Source organism: Festucalex cinctus, chromosome 2 (genome assembly GCF_051991245.1).
Source record: "Festucalex cinctus isolate MCC-2025b chromosome 2, RoL_Fcin_1.0, whole genome shotgun sequence".
NCBI lineage: Eukaryota > Metazoa > Chordata > Actinopteri > Syngnathiformes > Syngnathidae > Festucalex > Festucalex cinctus.
In genome coordinates this window covers 16266282-16286663 of record NC_135412.1, presented here as the reverse complement: position 1 = coordinate 16286663, position 20382 = coordinate 16266282, and the positions used below count along the sequence as shown (strand labels likewise).

At 38.9% G+C, this 20382-nt stretch overlaps 1 protein-coding gene across 2 annotated transcripts in view; it reads right to left on the bottom strand.

Annotated features, from left to right (window-relative positions):
- Positions 1-3638: 3638 nt before the first annotated feature.
- The window catches only part of nol4la (nucleolar protein 4-like a), a 42108-nt gene continuing 25364 nt past the window's right edge, over positions 3639-20382 (bottom strand). Inside the window, exons 5-11 of one of the 2 annotated variants that reach the window (XM_077513286.1) lie at positions 17727-17877; positions 14587-14870; positions 13652-13837; positions 13135-13323; positions 12280-12396; positions 11076-11268; positions 3639-9703 (exon numbers count right to left, since the gene is read on the bottom strand). In XM_077513286.1, the coding sequence (XP_077369412.1) occupies positions 9486-9703; positions 11076-11268; positions 12280-12396; positions 13135-13323; positions 13652-13837; positions 14587-14870; positions 17727-17877 (1338 nt within the window). In that variant the 3' untranslated portion in view covers positions 3639-9485. The remainder of the gene's footprint in view (positions 9704-11075; positions 11269-12279; positions 12397-13134; positions 13324-13651; positions 13838-14586; positions 14871-17726; positions 17878-20382) is intronic. The other variant, XM_077513287.1, reaches the window with a different exon arrangement.

Genomic DNA, 20382 nt, shown 5'->3' with positions numbered 1-20382 from the left:
AAGACAGTTAGCTTCTTCTGGAGCGTGTGTACAATTGTTAAATCTGTGTTGTAGTTACTTGTACCTGTTGTGTGCTAAGTTAGCATGCTATGCAGCCGTTTAGAAGATCATAGTCTTGAGGGCTAAATCTATTTCCAAGTATCAAACCACCTGCCCTTTGTTGCTATCGACCAACTTCTTACATAATTCTAGTTGGCATACTTTAATCACTGTTGTTGGCACACCTGACAGTGTTCCTTTCCTGGAACGATTCCATTGGGAAAGCAATTTGGATGTGTGTTTTGGGATCACTGCCCCAAAGTCCGCCCAAGTTTCAAGAATGCGAAGGCGGGAGACCTGAGTTACATAACTTGACTCGAGTCAGGTTGAAGGACTTGAGTTGAGACTCAATTGTTTAAAACTTATTAAAGACTTGACAAGTTGCAAGTTGTATCAATTACATTTCTATTCATTTCAATGGGAAATGTTGATTTAAGTTACGAGCCTGGTGATGGAATGACTTAAACTTGTTAATCAATATAAAGTCATGATCAACTATGAGTTGCTTTTGTTCTTCAATCAGTTGGCTCTGGTCTGTTTATTTTTTATTTATTTTTTTAATTTCCCTGAGGCGGCTCAGAGAGACATTGAGCAAGGAGGCCACACCTGGGAACAAAGTGTCACTTTGTCATAATTTGTTCCCTTATTTTTGTACTTAATTGTGGGAATGCTGAAGCATAGTTGGTAAAGTGCATTCTCCAGTAAACATAATTTCATAATATATCTGTCAATTTACTTCAGAACATTTACACATGCATTCAAATCTTAGCATTCACCTATTAGCATTCAGCTTTCAGCATTTCCACACAATTTCTACAGAAATTGCACTTAGTCTAGTTAGAATAAGGACTTTGAATTACTTCTTCAAGGCTCTGTGGCTGCTTTTTTTTTTTTTTTTTTTTTTTTTGGGGTTGGGGGGGCGATTATCTCCATAAACGTACAAAAAAGCAGTGCAGCCAAATGCAACAGTTTAAAATGAAGCAAACAAATGAATACAATTCCGTGGAAGCGATATTTAGGCGGTGAATGTAGGTCAGTGTTTCTGATAGTGTTGAGGCAAGCAGAGGAGTCCTTGCTGGTCCGGTTCGCCGCTGAATGTCAGTCAAGCAACAGCAGCTGCAGCTTGACTGAGTCAGAGAATGTGACCCCGTTGCCGCCTGAACATGCCAATCATATGCGACTGTAGGAGAACTAGGTCAGATAAATTCAAAAGCGGGGTCGGCTCATCGTTTAAAAATCTGTTTTGGGGCCAAAAGTGACTCAAGGTTAAATATTCTCCTGACTGATTTTTTGATGCTTGTGCTGACCATGACTTCATGTAGGTCAGTGTTGGCCAACCTCTACTAAGAGCTACAATGACTCTAAAAAAGTCATCTGATTACTTCTGTAACTAGTAAGACATTGTTATTATAAACTAGTAATATTCAAATGTGTATAGCTAACGGATGAATTTTATTTTGGTTGAACTCTTGAATGTCGCGTGTGCTCAATTCCTGAAACGCTGAAAAGAAACGCTGACTGGATGAGTTGCGAGTTCGCCGTCCTGCTGATGACATGTTGCAGCATTCTGCCACAATTGCTGAGTAATTAGGCCAAGTAATTGATGTGCAATTATTGGAAAATTGTATTGTGTTAGATTACTGTATTTGTTTCTGGGGGGGGAGTGGTCAAATTAAAATAAGGCATAACTATCCTCACCAGCCAAGTGATATATTTTATATCGCCACCGTCCTAAGCCATTATGCATCTTTTTTCTTTTAAGAAAACATGAAAAACTGAACTGAGCTTGTCTTGACTATATTATTCATCCATCCAGCCATTATCTGAACCACTCATCATCAAATTTATGAATAATTTCATTTCAAACAACTAAATGATCTGTTTGAGGAAGGATGTAGCCGGTTGTAGCAAATTAGCATCGTGAGATGGTTGAGGGACAAAATATTTTTTATCACTATGAGTTGGGCCATTATTATAATAAGCTGAGGGAAATATCTCACAGTACACCAAACACAAATGTAACAAAAAGTACAAATACCAAACAATCTCGACTCAATTTATTGTCTGATGGACTTACTGTGAAATTGTCTGTTGTCTGAACGTTAACAGGTGGCTACGCAGGCTAAATTGTACCTTTCTGCCATCTAGTGGAAGAACATTTAATTGTTCTGCCTGTCATACGTCGCTGACTCGCTGGCATGGAGAGATGAATATGTAGTACGTTTTGCTATTAAACCTTATTTATTCAAAACAATGAACAAATTGTACATTATGTTGTACAAATGTATCATCTTCAGATTTTGTCCATTTCATATTCACCTTCCTGTATGTTACCGTCTTTTACAAAGTGTATGATCAATTGATTGCAAATAAGTGTTTAATTCCAAAGCCTGTTATGTCAAAGTGTCTCACAGGAGGTCTTGACCCTTCACCTAATCCTAAAAATAGCAGGAGCAACGTGACAGCCACCTCCTGCCATTTATGTAATTTTGTTGCCCTCTGGTGTACAAAGTTCTCAATTCGAGACAAATGTTCAAAGTCCCTTTCCTTATGAAACTTAATCAAAATGTTATCTTTGTAATTAATTGATCTGTATTTGATTGCAATTAATCGAATTTCAACCAAATACTTAACTTGATTTTCAATTCAATTTTGTGGAAGAATGGACCTTCATGAATGTTGACACTTATTGCTGTTTCATCTGAGTCCTGCAGGTGTCAGTAGCATGCTTTGTTGCCCACTGTCAAAACAAGAAGATTTTATTTATTTATTTTTTTTAAAGGAAAGGAATGGTATGATATGTTGAGATTTTGAGAGCCTTATATTTTATGGACTTTATTGAAAGTCCCAGCTAAAAATAAAAAATAAATCTTTCTGCAAGATCTTTCATTTTGAAAAAGTTCTAATTTAACGTTCGTAAAAAGGGAGCAAAGTGGCATTGATAGCTCATTGCTCTATTTTATTTAATTACTGACTATCGAGTTGTTCTTTTTCTTGTTTTTCTTTTTTTCCATCGCGTTGTATGGAGGACCAAAACTGCCAAAAACCAAAATAAATAAATGACTAAATTAATAAATAAATGACTAAAAGTGAAAATAAAAATGAACATAAAAAATATAATTCGAAAATTGTATAAAATATATATATAAATGGAAATAAATCCGTTTTTTATTTTCACTTTTAGTCATTTATTTATTAATGTATTTACTTATTTATTAATGTATTTACTTATGTAGTCATTTATTTATGAATTTATTTATTCATTTATCTATTTAATCTTTTATTTATTTATTTTGTCACTTATTTATTTAGACTAAATAAATAAATGACTAAAAGTGAAAATAAAAACGGATTTATTTCCATTTTTATTTATTTATTTTATAGAATTTTCAAATTGCATTTTTTTTATGTTCATTTGTATTTAGACTTTTAGGCATTTATTTATTTAGTCATTTATTTATTTTGATTTTTGGTCCTCCATAACACTGCGACACACACACACACACACACACACACACACACACACACGCACGCACGCACGCACGCACGCACACAGAGGCCCTCCTTGGTGAATTGTTGATATGTAAGAGGCTGAAAGAATCTCACCTGGACACTTTTGCATGAAACCTACAAATGAAACAGGTTCAAACTTATTTTTTTTCTCTTTTTGTATTTGCACATATAATAATAAATATCCATACCTATAAACACTCCAACGCAATCCAAATATTAAGTCACACCAACTGGAAAAAGATCCACTTTGCAAACACAATGGTCAATGTACAAAACAAGAATCGACATCTCCATAGAAATGTTGGATGGTTTTTGTTAGCGATTTCCGTCTCACATCAGAGGAAATCAGCGGCTGCAAACTCCAGGCGGAGAATGCGTATTTCCTGAGGTTTATGGGTTCCCCGTAAAGGCCAGGAGACGGGAATGGCTTATACGTTACCAAGGACATGTGGGTACCTTTTACGGTACCCGATTACACTTTACTGAGCACTTCACTTTTCCACACTCCTCCCAGGACCCCAAAAAAGAGCTGATTAAAGAGTTAATTATCTTTGCTGGCCCATGTAGGGGGAGTTCTTGGTCTGTGACCTCTGACAAAGAGGGCACACTTGGGATGGCAAAAGAAGACAATTTGTATGAGTGTATGAAAATTAGGGTGGACATCCTGAATAAATGCAAAAGAAACAGATTGTGAAAAACTGTACATGTAAACATCACACTTTCACTGAGTCCAAAACCGGAAAGGGGGGCAGGAGGGGGATACAAAGCTTCACATGGGGATACAGGACGCCGCCCCCGCCCGTGCACACGGCTACAGTCTTTAAGAGTGCGGCAGGGGCGAGCGTTCTAATCAAAGAAATAACAACAGCATTACACACCACCACCAAATGAGAAGTTCAAACAGGCAAGGGCTTTTTCAACCACATTTGAGTTTTTTTGTTTTTTTTTTGTCTTCTTTTGAAAACAGTGCTGTACCCACAGAAAAAAAGAACAGTTCAAAACAGCTTGTATCACTCTTTGTACAGCTATACAGTACAGTACACTGACACAATTGAACCACTTGGGCTACCAGGGCGAGTTGCAGTCACACCGAGAGATTGGGACGTTGCCCGCGCGGCATCGGTTCAAAACTCACTCACTAAATCGCGGTGGCTGATCGCACAAAACGACGCCTTGCTCCACTTAACACGTCGGCAAGCAAATGTTGGGCTGCTGAGTGGGTCGCTAGCGCGACCGCCAAGGCAACAGCAAACAAACAAACAAACAAACAAACAAACAAGCAAGCAAACAGGAGCAGATGAGGAAAGTACAGAGCCCCTAAGGTGACATGGTAAGGAAAAAAACAACAACTTTGCCTTCCCTCTGAAAAACATTTGCGTTCTCTCGCAAGAACGCAAAGTTGTGTTTTTTTCCCCCCAACCATATCACCTTAGGTGCTCCGTAAACACTTCGGGGTCATCTTCCATGTGACCAAAAAGACGAGGATGGAGCGTGTAAACAAAGCAGTGGGGAAATACACCCTCCATCCTAATCGCTTCGGGAAAGTTTTCCCACTGCTTTGTTTCATGTTTACACGTTCCACATGGAAGATGACCCGGAAGTACATTAACTCGTTTTAAAAAATAAATAAATTAAAAAAAAAAGTCTCAAAAATCTAGCAATCTTTGCGAGAGAAGGCAAAGTTGTTGTTGTTTTTTTTCCCTACCATTTCACCTTCGTGGCTCCATAGTAAAGACTCCACCATGCACGTCAACATTACTTGACAAGATGGATGCTGGACATGCGGCAGGTGGCCTGACCGGGAAATGTAGAAGAGGCCCAAAATTACATTTACCTCTCACATACTCAAAACACTGTTAACCCCATTTGGGTCCAAAACACATTGATATTACTACTTGGGTTAATTTGATCCAACTTGCTGGAAAAAAAAGAAAAGAAAAAAAAGAAAAAAAGGGTAATTTTGTTGGGCTGTTTTTGGGTAAAACAACCCAATTTTTTGGGTCTTATATATTTCACGCTACATCAAAAAGTTGCTACATAAATAAAAAAAGATTAAAAAAAAAAGACTTCTCAAATGCACACAGAAACCTCACACTCACCCAAAAACTCAACTTCAAACAAAAAAAAACCCTTTAACACAAAAGAGCCTCTCACACATACCGATAAACCAAAAAAGTTCATGCTAACCTTCTTGCTGAAACCTCTTTTCGATGAGAGAATTTTTTTTAATCTATATATGAGAGTCCACAATTGTGCGTGTGAAAGGAAGCTGAAAAGCATCAATAAGAAGCCATCTCACATCTCAAATGCTGATTGGCTATGCCAAGCGTGAAATTCCTCCCTTCGTCTGTAGCTGGCAACAGAAATGTGTGAGAGGGCTTCTTTTATTTTATTTTTTATTTTTTATGTGAGAGGTACGTGTGATTTTTGGCCTGTATGGCGCCTCCTTGGGGCGGGCTGAGGCGCTGCTTGTGAGCATGACTTGGAGGTAAAAAAAATCCGCCAACCGGCGTTTGACCTTTCGTAATCCTGAGCGATAAAGTGCTTCCGAACTTTGCAAGAGTTCATCAGGCTGACACTTGAAATGCAGACGCACGCATGCACGCTGATATGGAATGTGCCAACATGTAGTCAATTAAATCATCTCTCCACATTTTTTTTTTTGTAAACAGCTTGGAGCGACCTTGTTTGGAATGTGCTGAGTGACGGAATGACCTCTTGACAGATTCACGTACAAAGTAGGACACTTGACGTTTTACACAAGCGCTCCACCACGACACTTACGTAAAAAATAAAAAAAATGGAAAATTATTTTACATTTTTCAAAATCCACATCGGGAAAATGAAAAAAAACAAAAACAAAAAAAACACAACGTACACTTGACAACCGCGTTTGTGCTGAGTCACTCACCATCAAAAGTGTGAGACTACATGTGCCCTCTGACCTCATGCATGCACACACATACACATACACGCATGCGCGGTCACGCACACACAGCAGGGAGCGTAAACACTAAAACTGTGATGTGATTACATCTTTTGTCAACGATTGTCTCTTGCGTCATTTCCAACTGCTAGTTTTGGGACATGGTTGTGGTGTCAGGGTTATCGTGGGGGGGGGAGAGTCAGCGAGCCACTCGCTCACCGCATGCGTATGTCAATCCAACAAGTGACCCTCGCGTGACAAAAACACGCACAACAATTTCTCCACGACGACGACAAAAACATTTTTGTGCAAGTCAAGTTCACCTTGGAAAATGAGCTTCATGATCAACATCAGTTGTGACTCATAACATTGAAAGTGGCTACAATGCTGCATGGGACTACGACGTCTTGGTGGTGAATTTCTCTCCTTTTTGCCCCCACCTCACTGATTATCATCAATATTGCACCTTTTTTTCTGATCGCGCTCAACAATATATTCAATATATCTTTCTTCCCTGTGTTTTGTTCCCTCGCCGTGTCCTGCTCGGCTTTTCAGCGAAAGGTCAAGTTTTGAGCGGGCAGCTTTGAACCAGTGCTGCAAACGACGCTGATTTCTTGTCTGTGAATTTTTTCCCCTACAGGTGGAATCAGCGCATTCAACAGCAACAGTTGGCAGGTAACTTTTAGCAGCGTTTGTCTATCGACGGAAGTTCACAAAGTCAAATTGTTGGATGAAACATTTAGGGACAAAATCAGCCTGCAAGTGCACATGGGTTCAGAATATTAGCAGTGTTTGAAAACTCTCATCAAAAAAAAAAAAAATCAAATGTGTTATTCCTAGGCTTGCAAAGTTAATCTGTTAATATTTTATTTTATTTTTCCTAATTACCGTACTGGTTGTATGAATCAACGTAAAAAAAAAAAAAATAAAAAAAAATAAAAATCACCAAAAACCTTGATAATTGTTATCCAAAGCAATTTTGCAGATTTTTTTTATCTGGATTCAGCAAAAATATACTGCATTTTTGTTTTTTACTAGTGTTGTTCCGATACCGTTTTTTGGCTCCCGATACCGATACCCAGCTTTGCAGTATCGGCCGATACCGATACCATACCCATACTTCAGGGTTTTTATTCCTCAACATGAAAAAGCTGTCCTGCCATTGGTTCAGAGCATTCAAGGGCCAATAGGATATCTTAGATCGGCATGCAGTAAATATGTCACATACCAGTGAATGTCGTGCACCAGCAAGACACAAGATGTTGCATCCATATCCTATATTAGCGTTGGAATTAATGGTATCGGCATTTTAATTGTGAGTAGTCACCGATACCACTGTTTTAATGCAGTATCGGCACCTCTGCCAATACCAGTATCGGTATCGGAACAACACTATTTTTTACAGTACATTTTTTAGTTCAATTCAGATGAGATTAATTTAAGTACAGGAAATGTGCTTTTGAGGATGAAAGCCTCGGCCTCTATTTGGAGGGGAGGGGGGCGTATTTTAATGTTAGCCATTTTGGTGGTACTTGGAGAGATGAATATTTTTTGGAGGTGCTACTTGAAGTAAAAGTTTGAGAACTGCTGATTTTTTCACAGATGAACTGAACACTCAAAACAGTCGGGTTAAAAATAACCCAATTTGAGTTTAAAAAAAAAACAAAAACAAAAAAAAAACAGGACCGATCCACTACTTGGGTCAGTATAACCCAATTTTTGGGGTGTTTTGCACAAAACACCCCAAAAATTGGGTTTTACAAACCAACACATAAAAAATGGGCTGTTTTGAACAACACGATCCACAAAGTTGGGTCAAAGTAGCAAGTCAATCTCTTTCTGACCCAAATTGGGTTTTATTCTGGTAAAAAAAAATAAAAACTTTATTGTGTAATAAAACAGGACTATAGTGAAAACAAAAAGGGTTTTGTTTATCTAAGAGTACGTATTTTGTTTTTTACTGTAGATTGTAAATGTTTGAGTTTGTACAAGAAATGCTGAGTCAGAAGCACCTAATATTCCTCTCTCCAAAAAAAAATAAGATTATTTCATACATCTTTCTCCACATTTTGATTTGGAATAGAATGTGCATCGTCCTTATTTACATTAGTAGAATTAAAAGCTATGACACGGCTTTTCTCTCTCTATTTTAAACATACTGCTATTATTCTATCCATAACTGTAGATCACCCAGTCTAATCTTGCAGAATCTCCTATTGGGTCTTTGACTTATTTTAGTGTGCTAATTTAACGACACCCTGCACAAACCTGCACGTTGCATGTTGGCTGAAAGAACAAATTGAACTCGTCCTGTGCTCACTCACTAAAATCAGTGATTCCCAAATAATAACAATTATGGAAAGTGATCCCACTTTGCTTTGTTGGTCCCAAAATTCTTATTTATTTTCGGGACAATTACAGTGGCTATAAAAAAAAAAAAAATCTACGCACTCATGTTCATATGCCAGATTTTTGTGATAGAGTAAATGGTAAATGGAGTGCACTTATAAAGTGCTTTTGACATCGAGGGAAATCATTCCATAACTTTTTATAACCACTGTAAATGCTATTCTAATAGATGGAAGAAGGTCCAATTATTCTGAATGATAGCATTGATAACAAGATGGTCATTATTTAAAATAGTTTATATGACTAGTTTGTTGGGTGGGTCTTGCGAGAGATTTGGGGAAATTTGGGAAAAAGAAGCACGAGATGTACAAGTGGAATTGTTTTCTCAACGCATCATCACTTCCTGAGACAAATGAGGGTTGAGGTGCTGAGAGAAACAGAGCGGGGAGACGACAGAAGACGGACCACTGAGGTCAAAAGGGACGCCAGTGCGTAAAAAAAGTCATGTGGGATGAGTACGGTACCTTCCAGGAACCTGCTGTGCTTGACAGAAACACTCCCCTTTGCTTGTGCCTCTGTCCAACATCGCCAAGACTTGCATGTCAGAGTGACATATTCACACACATAGACGGACGGACAGACGAGTGCGAGCCGGGCCTCAGTTCTGCTGCAGAATCAGGTTCTCCAGTTCGTCGGCCGAGCGGAGCAGGAAGGCGGCTGACTCGCGGTAGCCGGCGATGAGTTGCCGGACCGCCGTCACTTCCGGGGGGCTGAGCTGGGCCGAAGCCCCCCCGCCCCCGCCGCCCTGCCCGTGACTGTTGGAGCTGGAGGAAGAGGAGTTCGGAGCCACCGACTTCATGCTTAGATCTGTTGGACCTGTGGATGAAAAGTGTCGTTAAGGAGGAGGCATAACCGACCCAAGTTTAGAATGTTTCAGAGCGCAGCTGTACAAAAGATAAACAGCACTGAATGACACAAAAATACTATCATTCGTGACCATAATTCACATGCACATCTCTACTCATGTCAACTTCAACCTGGGAAAATATCAAAACAATTGCCAACTGTATTTTGAATTTTATGGGCCTTAAGCTTTTTCTCACCATAGAGTGTGCTTATAAGTTGACATATCCCTAGGCCAGGGGTCAGCAACCTTTACTGTCAAAAGAGCCATTTGAGGTCAAATAAATAACAAAAAATCTCTCTGGAGTCACAAAACATTTGAACATTGTGATGAACAAAATAGTGTGTTAGAGCTGCACTAAACAGAAAATTATGCAGCATCCAATACTTTGAGATTTATTTTTCTTATACCTTGCGTTTTTGGATTTTTCTTTTTTTTTTTTTGGATTATTCATACATTTTTAGATTTTCTGCCTTTCTGCCAAATTCTGACATTTTTGGCATTTTTATTGACATATTATGGTTATTTTCTGCCTCTTCTCTTCCTTTTTTTGACATTTTATGGATATTTTTCCACACTTTTTTTCTGCCTTTTTTGGTATCATTTTTCTGACATATTTGGCAATTTTGTGTACACTTTATGGTAATTTTCAGGATTACTTCTTATATTTTTGGACATTTTATAGTTACTTTTTTGATGTTTTTTTTTCTTCCTTTTTTATTCAATTCTCTGACATTTTTTATGGACACTTTATGGTAATTTTCTGCTTTTCTTCTTCCTTTTTGGACATTAAATGGTCACTTTTTTTTCCAAGTTTTTCATCTACCTTTTGTTTCGCTTTTTCTGACAATTTAAAAATTTAGACTGACAATTTTTTTATATATTTATTATGTTTTTAAATCCAAATCATTAATTTATTTAAATAATGTTTTATCTAAAAACAATAATAATTAATATATTCATAAAGAAAGAAAATATTCATTTGTACAATTTTTTTTTTAAAGAGCTCCAGAGGAGAGGGACTAAAGAGCCACAATGTGGCTCCAGAGCCGCAGGTTGGAAATCCCTGTTCACTTTCAAGCACAAATGTATAATGTAATGTACCTGAATAATACAGTACTTTTTAAAAACAGTCACAACATAATTAGCATAATGCATGAAACGGTTTATTTATAATACTACAATTCAATTAATTAGACTGCTTTGCTATGCCTCCCTTTGCTACTGGGAGGTGCTATAAGACAGTCAAGCATGAACAAAGAAGTGTCACCAATAATCTCAGTTATGACGCTCAGCGTTTACAACACGTCAATTCTCCAGGCTACGTTCTCAAGTGCTGCTCACCGTTGGTTTGTGCGGCAGCAGCGTTCTGTTGGGTGCCGGTGACGGCGGCGTAGCCACGCAGGTTGTTGTAGTTGAGGCCTCCGTTGGTGTAGAGCTGGTCTTGAGCAAAAGCTGAGCTGGAGATGACGAAGCCCGACGGGGCCACGGGTGCGGGCTCCCTGCTGGCGGGCTTGTCGACGAGGGCGGCCTCGTCCTGCCAATACGTGTGGCTAGTTTAGACACGTAATTAGGTACACATGCACACATACAGGTACAGTGTTCCCTCATTTATTGCGGGTTCATCTTTCGCGGCCTCTCTGTTTGGGGAATTTTTTACAGCATGCTTTTTGGTATGTTTGTTTATTTTTTGGTCTTTGCGCGGCCGTATCTCTGGGGACATACGGGCATTCGCGGATTTGTCTCGACGACACATTTCCAACAGTGTCTGAAAACTGTGTCTAGAAAATATATACTGTACTGTATTAGAAGTAAATTAAACAAAAAAAAACCATACTTTTAATGGGAAAAAATGGCTGTAAATGAAAAAAAAAAACTAATGAAAAAGCATTCATAATAAACTAAAAATCATACCCAAACAAAAAAAACATATATAACAAATGAAAAAAAAAAAAATACTGTGTTGTATATACTGTAATAAGTACATTAAAAAAAAATTTAATGAAAAAAATGAATGTAAATAAAAAAACACATATGAAGAATGAAAAAGCATTTATAATAAAGTAAAAATCATACCAAAAAGAAAAAATTTAAATAACCGAAAATATATATATATATAATTAACAGGATTTTTTTTTTTTTTTTTTTTTTTATTAACGCAGATTTCCATTATCGCGTGTAGTTTCTGGAATATAACACCCACGATAAACGAGAGAACACTGTATTTGTTTCAAAAAGCTGACTATGCTGCATCTTAATTAACACATCCTTTGCCATAGACTGCTATAGACGTCAAAGATTCAATTTTTACTGGGATGGCAGTGAATAGGTTTACAGACAAAAAAAAAAAATGTTCAATGCTTTGACACAATCTTGTGGCATAGCTGAGCGTTACGAAAGATTCCAGTTTATACCAACGCACTATTCAATACCTTCAAAAATTTGCAGTATTACCTTTGTAAAAGGAGACTTTTAGCAACAGCTCTTGTATTGGAACTTTTCAGGTTGTGTAGATGTGAGTGGTCAATGTCTCTTTTTTTTTTTTTACCGTAGGGTAGACGTCGAGCCGCATCCTCTTGGCGGCGTTTCGGGTTTCGCTCTCGCATGCGGCGGCGAGGATGTTCTCCGCCATCGCGGAGGTGAGGTGAGGAGGTGTCGGTCGGATCTGTCGGCAGAATTTGTGCATGTTGAATGAATTAATGTGAAATTCTGGATGGAACTTTTCATCATGTTTGTAAACAAGAGTGCCAGGGTGCTTCCGGTCTGGCTGCATGCGAGTGACTAATGACGACTTGAATTAAAAATGATGATGAAAACTTGTCAGGTTTTGAGCTGCATTGCTTAGATATTCCCCAAATAGGATCAATTAAAATTAAAATGTTTTAAACCTAAATTAATATAGGTCCTAAATTGTTGAATAGAGCAGAAAATATACATTAAACATTAAGTAAATTCAATTAAAAGATATATTAATCACAATCAAAACATTCCAGACATTTTTTCAGACTTCTTTGGTCTCTTTTGTCTACTCAATCAAAATAAGTGAAACGTATAAATCATTCTCATTTCTTGTCTTACTCTAAACTTGTTTCTACATTTTTTCTTTCTTTGTTTTTGGATATCATTACTAGCATTATTAATTGTTAGTATTTCTTTTTCAGACAAGTTCTTGAGACTTCTTTTAGTCTCCTGCATAATTATTTGTCTCTGTCTTGTTAGCCAGTTATTCGGTTTCATTGAGAAAAGAAATATATTTTATAAGAATGTGGTATACCATAGGATAATTTTACAAAACAGAAAATGGTTTCTTATTCTTGGTCGGGAAGGGGCCAAATTAGGACGCTTGCGCTTTTGCCAGCCGGAAGTCCATGTGACGTGACGGCGAAAGGGTGGACATCGATACCTCAAAACCACCTTTTTTCATGCGGCGACAAGATTTGAGGTAGGTGCGAATGCGCTTGCGCGAGCGCTCCTGGAACTCGGGGAACTGGCGGCCGCATGATTCCATGATGGCCTGGATCTTCTCCTTGGGCTGTTTGGAGATGGGCACCATGCGGTCCAGATTCTCATCCACGAACAGACGCACAAACATCTGAGAGGGGGAGGGGAGAGGATGTAGAGCAGAAAAAATGGAGGAGTGGGGGGCGGATGGCGGAGAGAGGGGTGCCGAGTTGAAAACAAAAGCGAGGAAAAAGCAGTGAGGGGATGGGTGAGCGTATGGTGGAGGGGAGGGGGGGGTTGAAGATGAAAATCCAACCGTTGCATCATGAGAATTAAAAAAATATAGAACCATCATTTTACGCAGAGGATGACACCGATGCTATTGGTTCGCCAGTCTAAGGCATTTTGCATTGCATGTTAGCAGTAAGCTAAGCGGCCTTCCCTCAGGGGAAGCTCGCTGTGATTCTTAGGTTACTTACATTGAAGGCTTTGAGTCTCTCGGGGTCCATCCCCTCGGCGTCGTTGATCTTATCACTGTCGTCATGGTCATCGTGATCGTCGTCATCGTCGTCGATGATCTGCGCGCGGCCGGACGTCAAGTCCTCGGCGCACGCGCTCAGTTCGGTCTTGACCGAGTCGTAACTTCCTGAGCTGTACGGAGGCGACTGTCGACACATGATAACAAACATACTCTTGATTTTGGTTTGGTTTATTCATTTTTTTTCTTTCGGACACATTACAGCTTACATCGATCTCATCACATCATTTGCAACATTGACATCTGAAAGAAGGGCTGACGGGTAGAAGCCGATGGCTTATTCGAGACCCGTCCTCAGCTATTCATTACTATAACGCATCAGTCATATGCATTATTTAAAATAGTCATTGATTTTTAGCGTTATCCATCCCATACTATCCCAGACACTGCTCGCTCAGTTCATCTTGAATGTCCGTGTGTAGATTGTGGCTAGTCCCAGTCATTTGGAATCGGTCCCCAGACGCCACCAGCAAGCCCACTCTGCCAGGCGAGCAGCCAAGGCAAGCGCAATTCTTCTCTTTCACCAGTAGCGTCTTCGCTGACCTCGGATCAGCTTTCACACATGTTGTGGCTTCCAGAAGAGTAGATCGGCTTGCATTCGGCCCATTGCTTTCAAGCAATTTTAGATTCATTGTAGCCACAATACAACCTTATCATGTAACCGTGACTGTTACAACAAATGTCCAAACGGAACTAGAGCCAGACAATCTTTAGATTCATACGGGAACAGCAGTACATGTTATCAATGCAGACTTGGCAGGGCCACACTCCCAGCTATAAGAGGGTGCGTACACTTTTGCAAACACGTGATTTCATGTTTATTTTGAGTTCCCCTCTTGTAAGGATTAAAACATTATGTCAAGTTTGCATGTTTACCTTGGCATATTCTGTTTTGATGGGGCACTTCCTGCTGGGGTCTGCCGGGAAGGAATTTGGCGGCGAGCACTCGGCGGGCAGCGTTCGGTCGCTCAGGTTGACCGGCTGTTGGTCATCCGAGGAGGACGAGGACAAGGTGGTGCTGAAGTCCAGCGGAGCGCTCAAGCCGTTCTCGGTCACCTCCCCGTACGAGGTGTTGCCCTCCGGGGGGTTCCCGCTCGCGGGCTGCACCTCAGGCGAGGTCATCCCGTTGCCGCTGCTGCTCTCCGAGGAGTCGTCGTCCGCTGGAAGGGGAAGTGGAGAAAGCGGGGGATTTTGACACATTTCTTGATCATGGTGGGGGCAATTTATTATGAATTTTCCAGGTGTATCACTATGATGGAAATATAACAACTACGGTGGATATACAGGGTTAGGCAAAATGATCTGACGTTTATTAACCCATAACAAGATTGTGTTACGAGCTGGTACGGGATCATGTCTACCAAGTTTGAAGTGCAAACGGAACGCTCATGTTACATTTACAGATTTGTTTGTTTTGATAAACATTTCCACAATGAAAGCGCGATGTTCACTAGTTCAATTCATGGCATCAACTTAAAAAGAAACAAAAAATAACGGCACTATACAGAAACAAAACAAAATGGCACTATATGAAAAAAAAAATGGCCTTATCGAAACTTTTCGAAAATAAAAACACTTTTTTGTTTCTTGACTTTGTCTTTTAAACCTACAAATGTGTCAGATCATTTTGCCTGACCCTTTACAAAGTTACACACCACTGTTCAAATGCAAGGTCTTTGATTTAAAAAAAATAATAATAATTGAGAGCAAGAGAAACTTTTTCCACCATTCACTGATTTGCTCCCAAAAATGTATAAATACGTTATATTTTAAACATTTGAAGTGTCCCCAAAGCCGTATTTATATGTTTTTTATTTTTATTTTTTTTGTGCTAGTACATACAGAACGCTTTGATGCAGCCTCTCACCTGCAGCGAATGTGGGGGAAAATGGTAGTAATTACAAAAACGGCCAGCAGGTGGCAGCAGAGCAAAGGAGATCAACCAGGGCCATGTTGGGAAAAAGCTCATTTACTCAAAATTATAAATAGATTTGTGAATAATGATGAAACTTAGCTATATTCTAATGCTAATTGCTGCAAAATGGAAACCAGATGGAAATATACTTTTTTTCCCTGATAAAAGAAGATACTTTAATCTTTCTTTTGGTATGTTCCATGTTTTTATAGCAATAGAACACAATATTCTGTGGGCCTTGCAAAATAAAGTCAAAATCCTGTAAAAGAGCCGGGAGTGAAGGGGATTGCTTCTGTGAAAATGGCTGCGAGTGAATGAGTTAATGTGTCCTATAAGTTGAAGAGTGAAATTTCTCAAACACATGAGGGAAAATGTGTTGTGGTCTGATGAGACCAAGGTTGATTATTTCATGTTTATGAGAAAAAAAAAATCAATTGAGTTGTACATGATTTAAGTCACATTATTTATAGAAAAGGTTTAAATGATTTTTCTTGGTCTCTCGTTTTTCTCTCTCCACACAAACTACTGTACTGGCATTTGAACAGGGGTGTGTAGACTTTTTATATCCACTGTAGGAAAGGACAGGCAAAAAAAAAGAGAGAGAGAAAAGCAATGCAACAGTAAAAAAATAACGTAGGAAACATTGAAAGAAACACAATTATTTTCGAAAGTCTTGTCTGATGATTTTTCTTTTCCTGTTTCTCGCAGCTTCTTGACTCAGATAATTTGTTGTGCTCAAATATGCGAACATGCGATTCCACGGTGACACTTCCTTCCTTCTCACGTCACGTGTGTGTGTGCTTTCAGTGACTTGTCCCAACGTGCGTGTTGTTTGTGTGCGGCGTGAAGGTTCACTTTGTCCTACTTTTCTAAGCCTTGAACCCGAGCTGCTTGACAGTGGGGCTGCGCTGGCACTGGCGACCCACCCGCTTGCAAGAGTGGATTTACCGATTTGGATTAGTCCACTAAGAACAAGCCAAGCTGTTTGCCACAATTTGAGATATGAGCATGAGATGGTAGCGGCAGGCTAAACAGACAATTATTTGAACAATCCATTCATCTCTTGATTAGGTTTTTGATAAATCTAAAAAATAATAATTTCCCTGCCCTTTAAAAACTGACAGTGCCAAAAACACACAAATTGATTATGATTCAGTTACAGGCTTGGTTCATAAAATTCGAAAGGGAACTGGCAAGAAAGTTGATCAATATTTTCCAAAGTAAAAGAAGAGGTTTGCAATTTTTTTTTTTTTTTTTTTTTTTTTTAAAGACAAAGATCAGCCGTCTGCTTTCATGGTGAAATGCAGAAATTCAAGGATCTTTACTGTTGAGATGCTGAAATATGGAGGATTTTGACCATTTTAAATAAAAAAAGGTCTCTAAATGATTATCACAATGGTTGTCAATTAATTTGATCAACGATTTACTGCCAATTAATTAACCTCTAGATAAGATAATCCTTCCATGACCATTACAGGGGAACAATAAGTTACGAAGCTATCAATAAACTAATCAACAACGAATCGATTATGTAATTTATTAACTTCAAATTTTTCAAACCTCGGTTACATGAAATTTTGAGAATTATATCTTGTGTATTTAAAGCAACCACATACAGCAACTTTGTAAATGTCTGCTAGCTTAATGCTAATGCTAACACAAGATGAACCGCGCCATAATGAATGCTAACAAACAGCATTTCTGTGATGGTGTTTAAGTTTACTTGAAGCAACCTATATTTAGACAGATAATAATACAAACAAACATATTTTATTCTCTGTGAAAAAAACAATGAATTTTAGTGAGTGACTCATGCTAGCAGAGTACAACACTTCTTTGTTGGTCTGCATATCTGTATTATACTGCCATCAGGTGGCCAAGTGGTCGCACAGCGGAAGAAGCCACAATTACAGTCATTCAACATGCCAACTGTTTCATGTTGTTACTCTCTTTTTCATAAAGCACTTTATTGAAAACAAAACATATTACAAGAATTAATCCTAAAACGGATTGATGGCATTTCCGATCATTCTAAATATGAAAATATGATTTAAGACTGTGGTCAATGGAAGAAAGGAAGTTTGCCCGACGGCAGCCTCACCGTCATCTTCCTTGATGGCGGCCGCGGGGTTGCCGAGTCTCGCTCCGTTGGGCGGTCCGGGCTCGGGCGCCGGCGGCCGCTCAGCTACCCCCCACGCGGGCTCAGCGCCGTTCATGTCCTCGCTGCTCACCGACGAGTCGTCCTGCGCGTCCTCCGCGAAACGCAAACAGAAACACGCGATCACATTCAGCGGTCACAACGTAAAGAATCAAAATCACAATGAATCGCAATGTACACAATTGAAATGGAGTCAAATTGTGATGTCATTAGTTGACGATTAATTGAGTGTTGCACCTGTTTTCAGTTTCAAACTTTTAGGCAGCGATTAGTAAAATGCTTGGCGTAGCCTAACACCACCAACACGAGTGAAGTCGAATGTTGCGGATTAGCAAAGGAGAACCCACTATAATCTCTCCAACTAGCCCGTCATGACCATTGACCTCCGTCACACCTTTGAACTTGGCCCCTGCGAGTGACGAGTGTCAGCGGGCATCTCATTTGGTCCACGGCTCCACAAACTGCCCCAAAATCATTTGCAATAAATGCTTTATCATTTCATAACATGCCTACAATAACAAAACAATGACTCAGTACTAAGGTAACTTAAAGGCAAAGTCAAAGCTCTGATATGATTGTGACTTGTTGTTTACATAAACGTACCTTTATTGCACGTGTGGACAATGCTTTGTCTCGCACACTTTTCTTATGTAGTCAAGTCATCTTTATTTATATAGCGCTTTCAGGGTTGGCTTAGTTGAAACTACAGATTGTTGTGTAAAAAATAATAACACTGAGCAGTGCTGATTCAACTCAAAGCGAAAAAAAAAAGTGTGAAGTATAAAAGAAAATTTGAAACTTTACTATCAACTGTCAAAAAAGAGTTTCCTTATTTATTTATTTTTTTACACTTTTATTTATTCGTTTAGAGACTTGTTTGACTTAAAATAATCAAAATCGTTGGAATTTCGGCTTCTTGACAGTAAATCTCCAATTTCTCTTGTCTGTAATTTGAAAACATCTGCTTTTATTTTGGAAAACAATTAGCAAAACTTTTGATGATATTCTAACGATGTTGCACACCAAAACAGTACTGCAGAATTTCATTTAAATCTGTCACCTCCCCTTTCTTGTTTTGTATTCCTCTTTTTCTTCATTTGTATCTTGATAATTTTTTTTGTTGATATTATTCATAAACGAAGTGGAAAGCCTGGCTTTTTTAATTTGTATTGTACATTATTTTCAAGAAACATTTCAAATGACAAATACACTTTGCTTTGCTTTTTTAAGTTGATGTTGCTTTTAAATTATTCTTATGTACAATACATATAGCGCCCCCTTTCTCTCTGTATTTATCTTTCATTATTTAAAAGTAAATAGTCATAAAAAAAAAATGAAAATCATACTCTAGTTAGCTGAAAATCTGCCAAGATGATGTGAGCATCAATCTTTGTTTATTTCCGGTCCTGGCTGGGCTGATCTTGCCCCACAGAGAAATGTTTTTAATAAATGACACCGAGGGGGTGCTGTAGCTTGTTCTGATTTAGAAAGAGGAGCTTCTGATTGGGTGTGTGAGAGGTCAGTGGCGTGCTGCTCCTGTGCAGGATCAAGCAAGCGGGTTGAAGCTGCCAACCAAATGTGAGCTGAGCACACTTGACGCCGGCAGACTGCATCGCTTCTGATGCTTGAATTATTATTAATATGATTAGGATTATTAAATACGCTGCGACCAAGACAATGCGCCTTTCTCCGTGTTTGTTTTTGTTTTGTTTGTACTCACCCGCGTAATCCAGACTGGCTTCCGAGTGCCCAAAAACGCACATCATGCACGAGTGCCGCTCCCTGCACTTTGCTGGCAGGAGTGGGGGGGGGGAGGAAAAATGAGAGGAGGGGACTCTTTCTGTCACAGCCTCTCTCATGTGGGAGGGGTCTCGTGTATGACGTCACGCCCACAAGCTTTAATCGCGGTTCACGGTGGGGGGACGGGTGAGAGGGTTGACTAGGTCGTGCTGCCTTGAAAATTGAGCACTCCTCCAACATTTCTGGAAAACGGGCCAATTGTTTTGTTATGTTTGAAGACTAAAGAGTGAAGGTGCGGAACTTTAACCGCTCTGATTCCTTCAATATCAATATCTTTTAACTTGCCATTTGTAAATGTCCCTTTTTACACAACACTGCAGCTCAGATTCTGACCATAACAAAGAGATAACATATTAGTCCAGTACTAAAGGCTTTACGCCGGCTCCCAGTCAGATGGAGAATAGATTTGAAAATTCTGCTTTTTTTTTTTTTTTTTTAAATACAAATTACAGATTGGTTTAGTTCCTGAATACATTAAGGAAATGCAATTCAATATATACACAGTAAGGTTCTGAGGTCAGTAGACTTGGGTCAATTAGTTCAAAGACATCAACGCAAATATGGTGCATCCGCATTTAGCCGTTATTAGTCGCTCCTGAAGGTCTGCCCCAGGTGGAAATTATTTTAAATACAGAAAACAATAATAAAAAATATAAAAACAATTTAAAATACTACTACTACTACTACTACTAATAATAATAATAATAATAATAATAATAACAATAATAATAATAATAATAATAATAATAATAATAACTTCTGACCCCCACGCCCACCCCACCCCCCACCCCTATACCCA